This window comes from Sciurus carolinensis, chromosome 1, assembly GCF_902686445.1.
Source record: "Sciurus carolinensis chromosome 1, mSciCar1.2, whole genome shotgun sequence".
Taxonomy (NCBI): domain Eukaryota; kingdom Metazoa; phylum Chordata; class Mammalia; order Rodentia; family Sciuridae; genus Sciurus; species Sciurus carolinensis.
In genome coordinates, this window is record NC_062213.1 from 4180873 (window position 1) to 4197424 (window position 16552).

The 16552-nt window shown below is 44.9% G+C and overlaps 1 protein-coding gene across 5 annotated transcripts in view; it reads left to right on the forward strand.

Annotated features, from left to right (window-relative positions):
• Positions 1-16552, forward strand: part of Trappc9 (trafficking protein particle complex subunit 9) — a 533127-nt gene that overhangs the window by 297791 nt on the left and 218784 nt on the right. For 4 of the 5 annotated variants that reach the window (XM_047546065.1, XM_047546089.1, XM_047546081.1 and 1 more), the window contains one exon: positions 6157-6299. In XM_047546065.1, coding sequence (XP_047402021.1) covers positions 6157-6299 — 143 coding nt within the window. Of the gene's footprint in view, positions 1-6156; positions 6300-8740; positions 8933-16552 lie in introns of those variants that run through there. The other variant, XM_047546100.1, reaches the window with a different exon arrangement.

Here is a 16552-nt window from a genome sequence, read left to right on the forward strand (position 1 = left end):
ACCCCTAAGTGACCCTGATGACTCCTTTGTAGCCACGAGCAGCTCTGATATTCTCTTGTCACTGAAGACTGACCTTTCTCACAACTGACTAACATGCAGTGTAGATTCGTTGGGGTCTGGCTTCTCGCTCAGAATGACCTGGAGATTTTTCCACACTCCTATGTGTGTCAGTGATTTGGACTGTTTTGTGGCAGAGTAGTAATCTATATTATGGATATACTAGTTTGTTCATCTAGTCACCTATCTCTTCCTGGACTTTGGGGTTGCTTCTGGTTTGGGATTATCATGCATAAAGTTTCTGTGGACATTTACATACACGTACTTCTGCATGTGTGGATATCTGTTCTTATTTTTCTTGGTAGGAGTCACGTTGCTAAGTGGTCATGTGTTAATTATAGGTTTAAGTTCACAAGGAATTGCTACCTATTTTTCCCAGCTATTTCCAAGAGTTCTACTAGTTTCTTAGAATTTTTTTTGACATGATCACATTGTCTTTGAACAGTATTGTTGCTGCTTTTTCAACATGCATACGTTTAATTTCTTTTTTAGGAATATTTTTATTTGCAGATGGACACAATACCTTTGTTTATTTAGTTTTATGTGGTGCTGGGAAATGAACCCAGTGCCTCATGTGTACCAGGTAAATGCTATACCACTGAGCCCCAGCCCCAGCCTCTCCTTAATTTCTTGACATGTTCAATTCACTAGGATCTCAAATGCAATGTTGATAGAAGTGATAGCTATGTATTTGCCTTATTCTGGATTTTTAGTTGCAAAGCTGCCTGTTACCAGCCATTAAGTATGGTTTTTACTGTGAGTTTCTCATGGATGCATTCAGTGATTGAGGGGTGTACTTGCTATGCCTAGGTTGCTGAGCACTTTTAAAAACTCATAAATGGAATTTGAATATTGTCAACTGCTTTTTCTGAAGCTATTGGTCGTATGCCTTTTTTCTCTATTAATAATCTTTATTATAGTGAGTGACATAGATTGATGTTTCAAGATTAAGCTAACCTTGCCATGCTGTGATAAGAACTGGCCACAATGTGTGATCCATTTTACATACTACTGAGCTTTTCTCACTAATATTCAGTTAAGGATTCATAAATTTTTATTCTTGAGAGATATAGTCCTCATGAAAACTTTTCTTATAAACTTCATCTGATTTTGATATTTGGAGCTGATAAAAATAAGGGGGCAGTTTTCTCCGTTTATTTTCTGAAGATGTGCATATAAAACCGGCGTTCTTTGTGACACGTGTTCGATGGGATCCAGCGGGATCTGAGTGTGAGGTCCCCCTCGGGAGGGCGCTTCTCACTGCGAACCAGGCGTCTTGGTCGGGGTGAGGCTGTGTGAGTCTTCCATTCCTCCTGGAGCCCTTTGGGAGTATGTGTCCCGAGCCTGAGCTGTGGGTCTGTTGGCGTGGAACTGCTGGCAGGGCTCCCTCCTGGCCTTCTGTCGTGGGGTCTGTCCTGCTGCTCTGTCATTCCTGATGTCGTTGGCTTCCTGATCAGCCTGACAGGATCATTACCTTAATGGTGTTTTCAGGAAGTAGGTTTTAACCTGTTTTCGGCTTCAGCCTTACCCCGTCCTGCCCTCCTTCCGGGTTTGTTCCTCCTGCCTACCGCCTGCCCACCAGGCGTGTGCTCCTTCCTCCCGTGCCCTCCCAGCACTTACCTGTGACGCAGCGGGCCCGCTGGCTCTGTAGAGCTGCCTGGGTTTGTTTCTTTCACCAGACGTGAGCTCCTGGGGGGCGGCGGGTGGTGGTGCGGCCGAGCGCCTGCTCTTCTGGGCCTCTGTGGCAGGGGCACGGCTGTTGTCAAGCCCTGGATGTGCCACCTCTGGACAGGTGGCTGTGCATACCCTTCCTAGGGCTTGTTGGGATGTGGTAGTCAGCAGGCAAGTCACCTTGTGCCGCCTGGCACTGAGAGGTGCTGAAGGATAGGCAGCCGTCGAACGACCTTCCATTTCAGCATGGAAAACCAGTTGCAGGGTGCCTCGGCTGAACATCCTGTTTTCAGTCCTGGTCCGACTGATGTTCGTGACAGCCCTCTCTCAAGGCACGGAGTGAAAGTACTCTGGAGAGGGAGAGTCTCACGTCGGAGCAGGGCTTTGCTTCCGGCCGCTCCGCAGAGCCCGGGCATCCTGTCTCACCGCCGTAGCCCGCTGCACCGTCTTCTCACGCCTTCCAGCTTTCTGGGCCAGGAGACCTTTGCTGCTTTTCCTTGACTTGCAGGAGGAAGGCAGTGAGGCTGCATCTTGCGAGGCTCGTCTTTCTGACTTCATAAAGCAGGTGCCCCGGAGCCGTTCTTTTCCTTGGTTCTCTGGGAAGGGGCAGCAAGTCCCCAGAAGCAGGAACACAGACTGCGCCTTCTTCACCAGGTGGTACTCAGCAACGGCTTGTCTCTGCTTGCTCCCTGCCCAGGTGACTTCTCCCACAGTGTTCTCTGGAGGTGACTGTTCATCTCCTGAAGCAAAAAAACAGCCTGTCCTGTCACCTCGCAGATTCTGGTCCTGGTCTGCACACAGGCGGGTGAGGGGTTCCTTGTGCATGCTTGAGCTGGTTTCTGCAAGTGTTCTTGCCCTCGGCTCTCCTGAGCTTCCTGAGATCAGGAGCCGACTCTTCTCCATTCTCTTCGTTGACGCTGGTGCTGAGGAGGCACCTGGAAGGGTGTGAAAAGGTGGAGGAAAGAACCGATCAACCAGAGGGGAACCGGCTGCCCCTGAGTCTTCACAGGAAGGCATCCGGGTGTGTGTGGCAGTCGCACCTTCTGACAATGGCAAGTGTGGTTTCAAAGGTCTAGGACACATTCACAAGAAGACAGCAGCTGGAGTTAGGGCCATGCTTTGGGCCCAGGGCCATGGGAAAATAATTGGGGTTTTAGTGAGGCCAAAATATGATCCTTGATTATTGAAACAGTGCCTGTCTCACTGAGCACATGGTGGGCAGGGAGAAGGACTGCTCTCACCTGGACCTTAGGGGAGGAGGGTCAGCAAAGGCAGTTCTGGGCGCAGGTCTGAAGGACACTGTGAACACAGGTGTGGAGGCCTCAGGGGGCAGGAGGTGAGCTGAAGTGATAAACTTGGACAACAGGCCTGAGGACCTGAACAGACGTTTCTTCATTGAGGCACAAAGGCCAAAGAGAGCATGAAGGGGTGCTCCGCACCGCCAGTCGTTAGGGGAATGGCCACAGAGCCACAGAGAAGTGGCCCTCACAGCCCCTGAAGGACTCATCTGCCGAGGCTGCCTTGGCGAGGGCGTGAGGACTGGAGTGGGGGATGGTGTGGCTGCCGCGGACGGCCATGTGGCGGCTGCTCAGGAAATCGGGTGTAGAATGACCACGTGTTCCCAGAAGGCCGCTCTGTGTGCCCAGGAGAACTGGAAACAGGGTCTTGGCATTGGCACACCCTGTTCACGGCGCGTCACTCACGAGAGCCCCGAGGCAGGAGGAGCTCCAGGGTCTGCTGAGCGGGTGAGAGGATGGGGTTTGTCCCTGTCAGAATGTTACGCAGCCTTAACCTGGGGGAAGTTGGCGCAAACCGCGATGCACAGGACCTTGGAGGACGTTCCGCCAAGTGAAATAAGCCAGCCACAAGAGCACACGTTCTATGAGGCCACTGCGTAAGGTGGTACAACAGCCAAACCCAGAGACAGACCGTAGGAACGTGGCCAGGGGACGGTGTGTGGGGGCTCAGTGTAAGATGGGTCCCCAGGTTGGATCTGGGGAGGTGAGGATCGGCTGGAGGTGGGTGGCGGTGATGGCTCACAACAGTGGCCTGTACTCAGAATGGCCACTTTGTTAGGTGTATTTTCCCATGATAAAAATGTTTAAAAGTTAGAGAAAGGGCACTAAAACTCACTTCTCCCTCTTCTGAGCCATGTTGCCATGGCCCCAGATGGTCAGGATGTGAGGAACAAGGGAGTGTACCTCATGGTGACTCCTCGTCTGCCAGTGCGTTCTCGTTGAGTCCTCACTGGAGCCTGGAGAGATCTGTATCAGTGACTGTCCCCTCAACAGTCGGGAAGCTGGGGCTGGAGAGGTCAGTGCCGGGTGGCCAGCCAGCTTCCCCGGCCCCTCCTCCCCTGCAGCAGCTGCTGCAGTCCCTGCCTGGCGTACCACCTACCCGCCACGCACACATGTGTGCTGCCTTCGTTCTGAAGCGCCTGCTGCTGCACTGTGTCCTCGTACAGAGCAGGGGTCACCGGGAGCAGCGACTGCGGCATGAGCAAACCTTCCAGGGAGGTTGCAGCTCAGGGAAGAGGCGGAGGTGCCAGGAAACCGCTCCAAGCCACCCGGGCAGCCAGGAGCGGGTGGACTCCTGCGCTGCAGCACAAGATGGGAGACCCCATCTGGGGCCCCAGGCTGGACCCCATCCAGGACCACCAGCACCTTTGTAACTCGAGCTCACACATGTGCCTGACTTCTGGCCTCATTCCACTTCTGGAACCTTCCATCAGGGTTATCAGTGACCCATGAAGTGCCGGAGGTGCAGCGGCTCTCTCAGACCCCTGGCCACCATTCCTGTGGCTGGCCTGCTCTTTCTGCTGCAGCTCCTCAGATCCGGAGGCCCTGTCCTCTCAGCTTGGACCCGTTGCTTGCGCATCTGACATCATAGACAGGAAACCGTTGCCTAGTTCAGGTCATGAAGACTCACCTCTGTTCTCTCCAGGAGTTTTATCTGAAAATTGCTTATGAAGAGGGGCAGGCCTTCCAGCTCATAGTGTCTCTGATACCTAGCCTTCTTTGTTCTTATTTTTGTTTTGTTCTGTTTTGTTTTACCAGCTTTAAAAGATGTAAGACTATTCTTAGCTGCCAGACATCCAGAAGCAGACCGTGACTAGACTTGGCCCCTGGGCCGCAGTCTGTGCGCCTCTTTCAGGACGTCACCCTTCCAGTCAGGACTGGCTGGTTGCGGGCTTCCCTTGCTCTGCCTACTCTGGTGCCTCGCAGGCTGCAGAGTCCTCTAGTGTTGCTTTGTGCCGGCGTGGTACTCCCGCCTTTCCCACGATGTCCCCGAGCCTCTGCCTGCCCTCCTCCCTACACACAGCGCCATGTTGGACCCACTAGGCCTCTGCTTCCCTCCAGGGGCTTCTAGGCTGCAGGCAGGGGCAGGGGAGCTTCCTGCTCCCCGGCCCCTCCCCAGTCTCAACAGTGGGCTTTCTCAGTATCCCGTCCCTTGCACTGCAGTCGCCTGTCCCTGCCCATGCAGTGGCGGTGCTGCACCTGAGTTGTGTCCCGCCCCTGCCCTGTCCCGGAGGCTTGCTGTCTCCAGTGCTGCTGGTGTGGTGTCCTGGATCTGGCCCTCTCCGGCCTTACCCTAGGAGAATGGTGTTTGCTGAGCTGGTCTGCCTTTGGCCAGTGCTGCCCTTCCTTCAGCACAGGAGAGAAGAACCAGGTGGGGGCCAGATGACAGTATCTGACCGCCTCCTACCTGCCTGAACCACCAGCAGACGCTGTGTCTACTTTCCTGCCCTCCCACCAACCCTGGTGTGAGTACCCAGGGAAGATTCATGGAGAAGAGCCTAGGAGGAGTGGGAACTGCCTTCCGGTATATGGCACGCCTGGGGAGGGATCCTCGCTGTCATGGGAGGCCCCACCCAGCCTTTGGTACTCCACTACCTCTGAGCCGACCCTTCTCGCCCCCTTGGGGAGCACTGACTCCTCTGTGCAGTGCTCTGCTGCTGATGGGAGGGTGCAACACTGTGTTACTCCCAACGGCATTGCCCCGACTTCATCTTGGGTGGGCTCAGGATGTGTGTGTGTGGGGTCTGTTGGTGCCTGTCACTCACTGGGAGCCCGGGGGCCCGGCTGGCACTCTACCTCCATGATGGAGGCTCGCCCTTCCCCATCCTGCTTGGTCTGTGCATTTAGGTGATGCTCACCACAGTGTGTTTTCCTCTCTGAAGTGCTGCATGGCACTACAGAGTAAGTTCTGGAATCTGCCTGGTGGCATATCCAGGCTGAGGATTGTGTAGATGGGGGTAACAGGAAAGACAGTGCTGGGTGCTTGGCCGCAGCCAGGGTGGGAACTGTCCAGTGTGAATGCCTTCCCCTGCTGGGGTGCTCTTTAGATTCTTTGCAGCAAGTGAAGCCTCCTGGCAAGAAACTTGGCCAACTTGGGAGCACTAACTTGTTATTGGTTTTATCTTTTCAGACTCTGGAAGCCGTCCTGAATTTCAAGTACTCGGGAGGCCCAGGCCATGCGGAAGGGTACTACCGGAGCCTCTCCCTGGGGCTGCACGTGGAGGTCGAGCCATCCGTGTTTTTCACCAGAGTCAGTACGCTCCCAGCAACCAGGTAGCCATTGCCCCTGAGTCTGAGAGTGCTGCCTTTGGAATACCAGGCGCCGATTCATTTCAGTCTGACTGCCCATCATTTGGGCACTGTTGGGCCAGGGTGCTTAATTAACTTCTCTGACCCGGGTCACCTCTATATTAACAGGGTCTTGAGAGAAAGCTACATGTCTTGGGGACCCCTGGGTGAGCCCAGAATTTCTCTCTCTGGCTTCTGGTGCCCAGTAAACTGAATGCTTTCAGCGTCCCAGCTGTGCAGCACTGCAGGCAGCTCCCAGCATTGCAGCATCAGGTCGTTCCTGCCCAGGGAAGCCGTCTTGCTCAGCGACTCCCTCTGTGACTGCCTTCTCCAGTCCCGATCTTCCTTCAGGGGAAAGGAGTGGTTGCTTTGTCTGTTTCAAGGCTAGAAGTGCAAGAGGTGCTGGGGATGTCCCTCTCTTGGTGGGGGAGTGACAATTTCTCATCCCAAACTTTGGTGCTGCAGTGGAGGTAGTGGGACCTGGGAGGCCTGGGTGGAGCCCAGCAACCGGAGGCTCTTGCAACTCAGAGTGCTGCCGCCCGGACAACCTCTGGGGCGCAGGTGCCCGTCACGCTGAGCTCCAGCAGGTCCTCCGGCTCCCCTGCCTTGCGGAGGGGTGGGTTGGGCAGTCGTTTTTGTTCTCAGTAGCCCAGCAGCAGTGGTGACGGATGTTTGCCTCTCGGTCCTAAAACCCAAGGCAGGCATTTGGGGCAAAGCCTCATGGGCAGTGCTCCCACCCTCTCCCCAGGCCCTTCATGTAAAATAGAAGTGTGTCCTGTCCATGTTAATGTTGACACTAAAGCTCATTTAAGGTGATAAAACCCCAAATAATAAGTGTGATTTTGGTGTACGGGACAGACGTTTTCTTCCCGGCCGTTGGAGAAAGCCTCCAGCAAGAATCAGTGGTGTAGCTGGGCCTTGTAGCTTCGCATTTCACCATCTAGCGCTTTCAGCGCCTGGAGTGGTTCTCTTCACTGCCAGGCTTGCTTCCCTTCGCCTCTGTGTAGAGCCTGCGCGTGCTCGCCTCTCGGAGGACTTGGCCAGGACCATGCCAGCGAGGTTAGGTGTGCCGGGCCTCTGTGCATCAGGTCTGCTCCAGCACAAGCCTGCTGTGCCTTTCTTTCCCGCCCCCTCATCTCCTGCTGCCGTTTCCCACATAAATAATCCTCAGAAGTGGCACAGGTTGTTCCTGAACTCCTTTCTCCCTATTGATATCTGGCTTCCACATCATGGCCCTGCAGTTCCAAAGCAGTTTAAGGGGAGGGGAAACTCTGCCTCCTGGTGGGCTCTGAAGTGATCCGGAAAGGCCCGTCATCTCAGGTCCATGGCCCTTGCTCTGTTCTTCTGGCTCGTGTGTTTCTGTCCCCTGCTCTTGGGATTGAGGTTTGACTTCTACTCCTCTGGCATCCCTAAATCTAGTTTGTCACCAAATCCCCTGGGTCGACCTCTCCAACATCTCCAGATGCCTCTGTGTTCCTCCTTTATGCTCCACTGTGTTTGCTGCTTTGGGAAGCGTCCCCTTCCATCCCATGCCCACAGTCTTCTTTCTGCAGGGTCCCTTACGTACGAATGTCCCCTGTGACTGCCCTTGCACAGTACTTGTGCGGTGTGGAACCAGAGTCCTCTGAGACGTGCACAGGTTTTACACCCCTACTCTCCCCCGGTGGCCAGGCTCCCTGCAGGAGCTGCTTTGCTCCTTACCAGCACTGCCCAAGGTGTCGACTCCTGACATCTTTTTCTAAAATCACTCCTTTCCTAAAACTACTGTTCTTGGATTTAACCTTTTGGAAAATATCTGTTTGCCCTTGAGATGTATGTTACTGTTCTTATAGAATTTTTATGAGCATGATTAGGCAGAGGGGGCTGTTCTCTTGGTGGTTCTGTGTACCTGCCTGGTACTTCCAGTGAAGCATTTGCCAGACCGTCCTGGGAATATTTTCACTTACACTTTAAGCCACCACCTCCAATGTGTCAGGAACTGTATGAGCCACTCTCTGGGGCAGGAGGTAGGGGGAACACGGTGCACATCAGGCAGAATTTGCACCAAAAGGAAATTTGAATCTACATCAAGGAGGGACGAACCCAAGAAACAGTAAATAAGTGAATAAATATAAAGGGTTTGTTCCCCTCATTCTTAATTTCTTTTAAAGACTATTGACTGTGTAGAGAATAAATGATAACATTTAAGTCTGTAGTGTATAGCATATGCAAGATAAAATATGTGACAAAAATGTGGTACAAAGAATGGGTGTTATTTTAAAAATTTTTTTTAGATGTTGATAGACCTTTATTTTATTCATTTATTTATATGTGGTGCTGAGGATGGAGCCCAGTGCCTCACACATGCTAAGCAAGCACTCCACCACTGAGCCATGACCTCAGTCCAAGAATTGGTGGTTGATAGAAGGTCTCATGTTTTATGCAAGGAACCAGGATGCTGTATGAAGTTAGAGTGCAGTGGTACCAGGCACACGGCACTCTGCAGAGCAGTCATCCATGGTGTGGACAAGAGGATACAAGAGACAAGATGGAACAATCTTGGAACAAGTAGGAATGTTTGATTCAACCAAAGAGGAAGAGGCATCAAGAATGGAACAAGGAACATTTAGTCAAGTAGGAAACAAAAGCAATGTGGTAGACTTACTCCTGCATCTCAAGAACTGCAGTAAATGTGAATAGAGTAAACATTGAATTTAGAAGTAGAGATTTCAGACTCTATGAGTAAGTAAAATGCCAATGATACGCTTTTTACAAGAAAATGACATTAAATGCATGTAGTGCAAAAGTTAAAAGATAGCAGAAAACCATCATGCAGCTCTGCTGGTTTGGCATGGCGGTGCATGCCTGTATTCCCAGCAACTTGGGAGACTGAAGCAGGAGGATTGCAAATTCAAGGCCAACTGCAGCAACTTAGTGAGGCCCTAAGCAACTTAGAAATACCCTGTCTCAAAAATAAAAAAAAAATAAAAAGGGCTGGGGATGTAGCTCAGTGGTAAAGGACCCCTGCATTCAATCCCCAGTATCAAAAATAAAAAGAAAATATCCAAAACAAAACAATAATATTTAGAAAGTTGGTGTGGGTATATTAACATTAAACAAGTACACTTTCAATATAAAAAGAGGCAGATAAGACAATTTGTAATGAAAGCAGCCCTGAGTGCAAATGTATTTAAAAACATAATTTCAAAATAGAACAGACATACTGAGGGGAGAAATACATAACTGCACATTATAGATGGATGTTTCAGCATTTTTTTCCTCTCAATGTTTGATAGAACAAGTAGACAAATATAAAGAAACAACAACAAAAAAAAACCCACCAAAACCCAAGATAACTATAGCAACTTAGTTATTTCTGTTAACCAATTTCACCTAATAGTCATAGACTAGCAAACTCTTTTATTAGAAAAGGTGAATGGTTTAAAATCAGTAATATAGCTCCTGTATTAAAGAAGAGCTCAATGTACTCAGAGAAAACAACAAAAATAAAGTGTGGGTATCAATGAAATTGTGAAAAAATAATGTATAAAGCCAGTGTTATGGTTTAGATATGAAGTGTCTCTCAAAAGATGTGAAATGATGGTGTTATAAGATCCTTAACCTAATCAGTGCATTAATCCTTTCATAAGGATCAACTGAGTGTTAGCAGTAGGCAGGTGGGGTGTGACTAGAGGAGATGGGTCATTTGGGGCATGCCTGTGAGGTTTATATTTTGTCCGTGGTAAGGGAAGCTCTCTGCTTCCTGTTGCTATGTTTCCAACTGCTTCCTCAGCCACACACTTCTGCTATGATGTTCTCCTTCACCTTGGTCCCCAAGGAATAGAGCTGATTGTCTATAGACTGAGAACTCTAAAACCATGAGCCCCAAATAAATGTTTCCTCCTCAAAATTGTTCTTGTCAGGTCTTTTGGTCACAGCTTAAAAAAAAAAAAAAAAAAAAAAAAACTGCCTAAAACAGAAATTGGTACAGGGTGTAGGTTCATTGTTGTGTTTAACCCGATCCTGTGGTTATGAAATTTTGGGGTTTTTTTAGATTTTGTGGGAGGAATTTTGAGATGTTTAGAGATGCAAGCTGGAAAAGCTTTATACTGGTGTAAGTAGAGCTTAATGGGTGATTCTGGTAGGATGTTGAAAGACCAGAATGTCAATTAGGACTGTGGACAGTAAAGACTAGGCTGCATTTCAAGTTGCTCCATGGCTCAGGATTCAAGCCCTGGAAAACTGCTTCTCAACAAGGTGGGTGAAAGTGGGAATTCACTGAAATTCAATATTGGACAGTCAGAGTCTTTTAGACTCAGAAATCCAGGTGCGTTGAAGAGAGAACAGGAAAAAACACATTGGAGCCCAGCTGGTTATGAGCTCCAATAGTGCTGGTTAACTGCAGAGGGAGGGATAACACAAAAGGAAAAGCCACAAAGAGCAAATTTGGCATAGAAAAGGCTGTAGATCAGAAAAGCAGTTTGAACTTACCTGATCTAGAGTCTGTATAGCAAATGGCTGTTTTCAGAGTGCTCTGTATTTCTCAGCTGGCAAGCAGGGAGCTGAGGCAGGATGCCTGTTAAGGAGGCCACAAGCTGCTTGCTGCTGCAGGAGGACAGGAGGTCACGGCACACATTTCCATACTGCCCTGGTAAGCGCCTACCACGTGGCTTAGGATGTGCTTATCAGAAGGTGAGTGAAACAGCCAGAGGAGATTGTACCCAGGGGGATTCAAGTCAGAGAAATGGAGGGGAGTGCAACTTGCTTTCCCTTTGAATCTGGTGACTCACATGACCAGCAGAAAAGGGTCGGGAAACTGAACAGGCGAATGTGAATACACTTGAACTCAGCCTGGGAAGGCTGTATTTGAGGGCAGTAGAGCATGTGGAGGGTTATTTTTCCTGCCTCATAAGTAGAATTCTTGGGAGGCTCCAGATAGCTGGGCTCCCAGCAGAGATCAGCATCTGCCTGGCTCTAGGGTTATGTTGATCTAATCTCTCCAGAACAGATACCACCCAACCAAGTCCCTAAAGCCTGATTAGACCTAAGTCCCAGGGCCAGAACTCCTCTCATAGAACTCTTAGCTTCATCCTGGGAGTGCATCCTTCCTGTTTGTCTGGGCAAAACCTCAATTGATCATACTTGCCATTCTGTCCTTCCTCATACTGGTGACAAAGTAGAGCTCTTTCAACCAGGTTCAGTTTTAGGCCATTCTAGCTGGCAGCTCTGTGAGCCACGTGTAACAAGAAAGGAGGTTTGCAAACCCAGACGTGGCACACATGGGCGTGCTCACTGGGGCATTCATTCTCTCTATATAAATACATAGCCAAGAAGAAACTGAAGGAAGGATAACTGGGCATATGCAGTGACCATCCATTCTTGCTGACTGACCACCTCAACAGAGATAGTTCTTGTTTTTCATTAAGAACCGATGTATATATGTATAACTGTATGACTGGTGGAATGGTACATCATGTATAACAGAAGACTGAGAAGTTATACTCCATTATATGTGATGTATCAAGGTGCATTCTACTGTCAGGTGTGACTAATTAAAACAAAAAGAAGAATCTTTTGTGTGTGTGTGCTTGTCATGGAAATGTACACACACACACACATTCCTTTTTTTCTCATTTTTAGCAGTTTTATGATAGCTATTTTTCCTTATCTTTTAAGTGTTATAATTTTTGGTTTATTTTTGTTTCGTATATTTATTTTTATTGTTTCTCTTCCTCTGTTCTCCCACTAACAGATAAATTCTCCTCTTTCTCTGTGATTTGCTTTCTCTATTTTTCTTTTTTATAACCACTACTTTCTACATCTTTTCTGCATTTTTTTTCTGTTCACATTGTGAACATTCTGAACTTTTTGCTACCTTCCTATCACATTTTCTTTTCTCTTAATAAACCATATTTTTACTATCTTTTTGACTATTTGGCTTATGTAACTTCTCTACCGTTCATTTTGTTGCAGTTATTAGTACTATGGATGACATACTTGACACATACTGTTGAATGTCAGATTGAGGTCAGGGCTATTTATTGTTTTCCTGTGGTCAATTGCTGACCCCACCATTCCTGTTTTGTGGTAACTAGTGTTGGGATGTCCTAATAGGCACTGGGTATTTGTTTTAATGCTGTATTTTGTTTGCTTCAGTTGCTGCTATGATTTGTTTCCCTCTTACTTATAAGGTGGTGGGAATCTACAGGGAACTACTAGTTCACAGAGTAGACTCTATCACTGAACTAAAACCAACCAAAGGACAGTGAACCTTGCTTCATACCCAAATTAATCACACTCAGACTTCAGCTATACTTTAATACAAAGACTAGAAGAACAGAAACCCCAAACTAAGAAGTAGGCCCCAAGTAGGAATGACCAGGGGTTGGCCCTCTAATAACACTCCTGGACATCCACTTCTACAGCAAAACCACAGAGAAATTACAGAAAGATTGTGGATACAATGCCTCAGAGGGACCTCAATATTACTTAACTCTGGAACACTGTGGCAAGAGAAGGCTATGTCCTAAAAAAAGGTCCAAACATACAGCAAAAGAGAAGTTTATACCAACAGATGCATAAAATATAAATAAAATAATTAAAAAAATATATTTAATATATATAATTAAAAAATATTATATATTTATAATAGAAACATATTTTAAAAATAAGGTAACATGAACTTTCTAAAGTTTATAATTCAACAGTAATGGACCATAAATATATTGAAGTGGATAAAATATCAACGAATTCAAAAGACTGAATATAAAAATGATCAATGAATTACAAGTGAACACAAAAAAATAATTCAGTGAATTAAGGAAGGCAATAGAGGATATGAATGAGAAATTCAATAAGAACATTGAGATACTGTAAAAGGACCAAACAAATCTTGGAAATGGAAGACACACCAAATACAATAAAATGATCAGTTGAAAGTCTTGGGTAAAGTAGACCATTCTGCAGACAGAATCTCAGAGATGAAAGAAAAAGTGGCCAGCCTTGAACATTCAGACAGTATTAAGGAAGAGAGAAGAAATAACCATGACCAGACTATCTGAGAACTCAGGGACAACACAAATTTAAGAACCCCTGGAACCGGAGGAGGGTTGTGAGATGCAGGCTAATGGCATGAATAACCTCTTCAGGGAGATGATAAAACAGTTTTCCAAGCCTTGAGAATGAGGTTAACATCCAGAAACAGAAACCATTCAGAACCCTATACAGACATCATCAAAACATAACCTTTCTACAACACATTACAATTAAAATCCCTAACATACAGAACAAGAATAGAATTTTAAAAGCTTCAAGAGAAAAATGTCAGATCACATTTAGAGGCAACCCAATCATAATTACTTCTGATTTCTTAGCACAAACACTGAAATCCAAGAGGGCTTGGAATGATGTGTTCCAAGTTCAGAAAGAAAATAACTGTGAACCAAGCTTGTATATCCAGGAAAACTGTCCTTCAGAATTGATGCAGAAATAAAAGTTTTCCTAGATAAGCAGAAACTAAAAGAATTAATGACAATCGGTACTACATAAAATACTTAAAGATATACTACACACAGAAGTAATAAATAAACCCCAGAATTCATAAATGGGCAAATCTCATTTGAAGAATAAGTAAAGCATATGAGAAACAGGACCAAATTAAATATTAGAAATAAATCAGAATGAAAAGAACTAAACATCTCTTTGTAATAATATTGAATGTTAATGGTTTCAACTCTCTAGTTAAATGGCATAGGTTGGCAAAATGAATTAAAAAGCAAGTCTCAACCACCTGTTGTTTGTAAGAGACTCATCTTACAAACAGACAGTTATAAACTGATAGTGAAAGGATAGAACTTGATATGCCATGTCAGTAGAACCCAAAAACAAGCAGGAGTACTTACTCTCATATCTAACAAAGCAGACATCAAGTCAACATTAATGAGAAGAGACAAAGGTCGCTTCCTACCGATGAAGGGAACAATCAAACAAGAGGAAATGATGATAATAAATATTTAGTACCCAAATGTTGTTGCACCTAATTGCATAAAAGAGGCACTATTAAGGACAGGCAGACCATAGTACAATAATACCAGGTGATTCCAACACACCTGTATCACCAAAGGATAGGTCATCCAGACATAAACTCAGTAAAGATGCTTTGGATCTAAAAAATATTATAAGTCAAATGTACTTTAGAGACATATAGAATATTTAATCCAGCAATAGCCAAGTATACTTTTTTTTTCAGCTGCTTAGGGAACCTTCTCCCAAATAGGCCATATTTTAGCCCACAAAGTAACTTTTAACAAATACAAAAATAATAATTTTTATCTTATCTTATTATAATGAAATGAAATTAGAAATCAACACCAAAGAAAAAAAAAAAAAACCCTGCAGAAATTATATAGATACATGCAGAATGAACAAGACAAACACTTTTGAATGATGAATGGGTAATAGAAGAAATCCAGGTGAGAAATTAAAAAATTCTTAGACTTAAATGAGGATAGTGATACAATATACCAGAGCCTCTGGGACACTATGAAGGTAGTTCCAAGAGGGAAGTTTATAACTACGAGTGCCTATGTGGGAAAATCCAAAAGATCCCAAATAAAGAACCCAATGGTGCATCTCAAGGCCCTTGAAAAACAAGAACAAGCCAACTCCTAAAGCCAGTAGAAAGAAGGAAATAATGAAGATCAGAGCTGAAATCAATGAAATTGAGAATTTTGAAAAAATACAAAGGATCCATGAAACAAAGAGTTATTTCTTTGAAAAGACAAGGCTAATAAGCCCTTTGCGAAACTAACCCAAAGAAATAGAAGACTCAAATTAATAAAATTAGAGATGAAAAAGAAATTACCACAGACATCAGAGAAATTCAGAGGATCATTAAGTTCTGTTTTGAAAACTTATACTCTAGTAAACTGGAAAACTGCCTATGACATGCGAAGATCAAATCAAAAGGATATAGAAAACCTAAACAGACCAATAACTAGCAGTGAGATGTCAGTAGTAATAAAAAGTCTTCCCTCAAAGAAAATCCTGGGATCAAATGGATTCTCAGCTGAGTTCTACCAGATCTTAAAGAACAACTAAAGCCAATGCTTCTCAAATTATTCCTTGAAATAGGAAGGAACGAAACAGTTCCAAATTCATTCTATGAAGCCAGTATCACTCTCATACCAAAACCAGATAGGGACACATCATGAAAGAAAACTACAGACCAACATACCTGATGAACTTAGATGCAAAAGTCCTTAATAAAATTTTAGTAAATCATATACAACAACTTATTATGATTGTATATCATAACCCTTGTGGTTTTGTCTCAGGGATGGAATAATATTATTTTATGATAATACTTAATAACCTTATTAATCAACATGTGAGGGTTAATAAACATAATTTACCACATAAATAGAATTAAAGAAAAAATATCACAGTTATTTTAATATATGCAGTGAAAGCTTTTGACAAAATTCAGGACCCATTGATGATAAAAACACTAAAGAAACTAGAGATAGAATCTGCCTTAACTTTATAAAGGCTATATATGACAAATTCAAATTCAATATCATAGTGAATGGGGAAAAACTAAAATGTCACGAGAAGGGAAACTTCAAACCAGTAGCCTCACGTATGTACACTTGTAAAATATGAAAACAGTACTAATCAAACAATCTTCAGTAGTGTGTAAGACTCAGCATGAGCTGTTCAGACTTCATCCAGAAACATAAGGACTTTTAGTCATTGAAAAACCAATCATTAAAATTTGTTACATAAGCATAATGAAGGGGAAATCATATTATACAGTTGCTAAATAAACATCATTTGACAAAAAATTTAACAAAAACCATTCAAAATTTAAGAATTAATTATATTTCTATAATCTAACAACGAACATTTTGAAAATAAAATTTTGAAAGCAATGTGTTTAATAGAGTCAAAAACATAAAACACTTAAGGGTAAATTTCTAAAAATATGATCTCTAGTAGATAATGATAAAACATGATTAAGAGAAATTAATGACCTGAATAACTGGAGAGTCAATTATTATTACAATGTCAGTCTTCTCACCATTGATTATAAATTCACTGTAATCCCAATCAAAAGCTCAGTGTATTTTCCAGTAGACTTTTTAAAATAGAACAGACCTTGAATAAACAGATCACTTGACATAAAGGAACAACTTTGGAGGACTTGTGCTATCTGATTTTAAAACTTAATGGAAAGTTATTGTAATCAGTGTTATTGG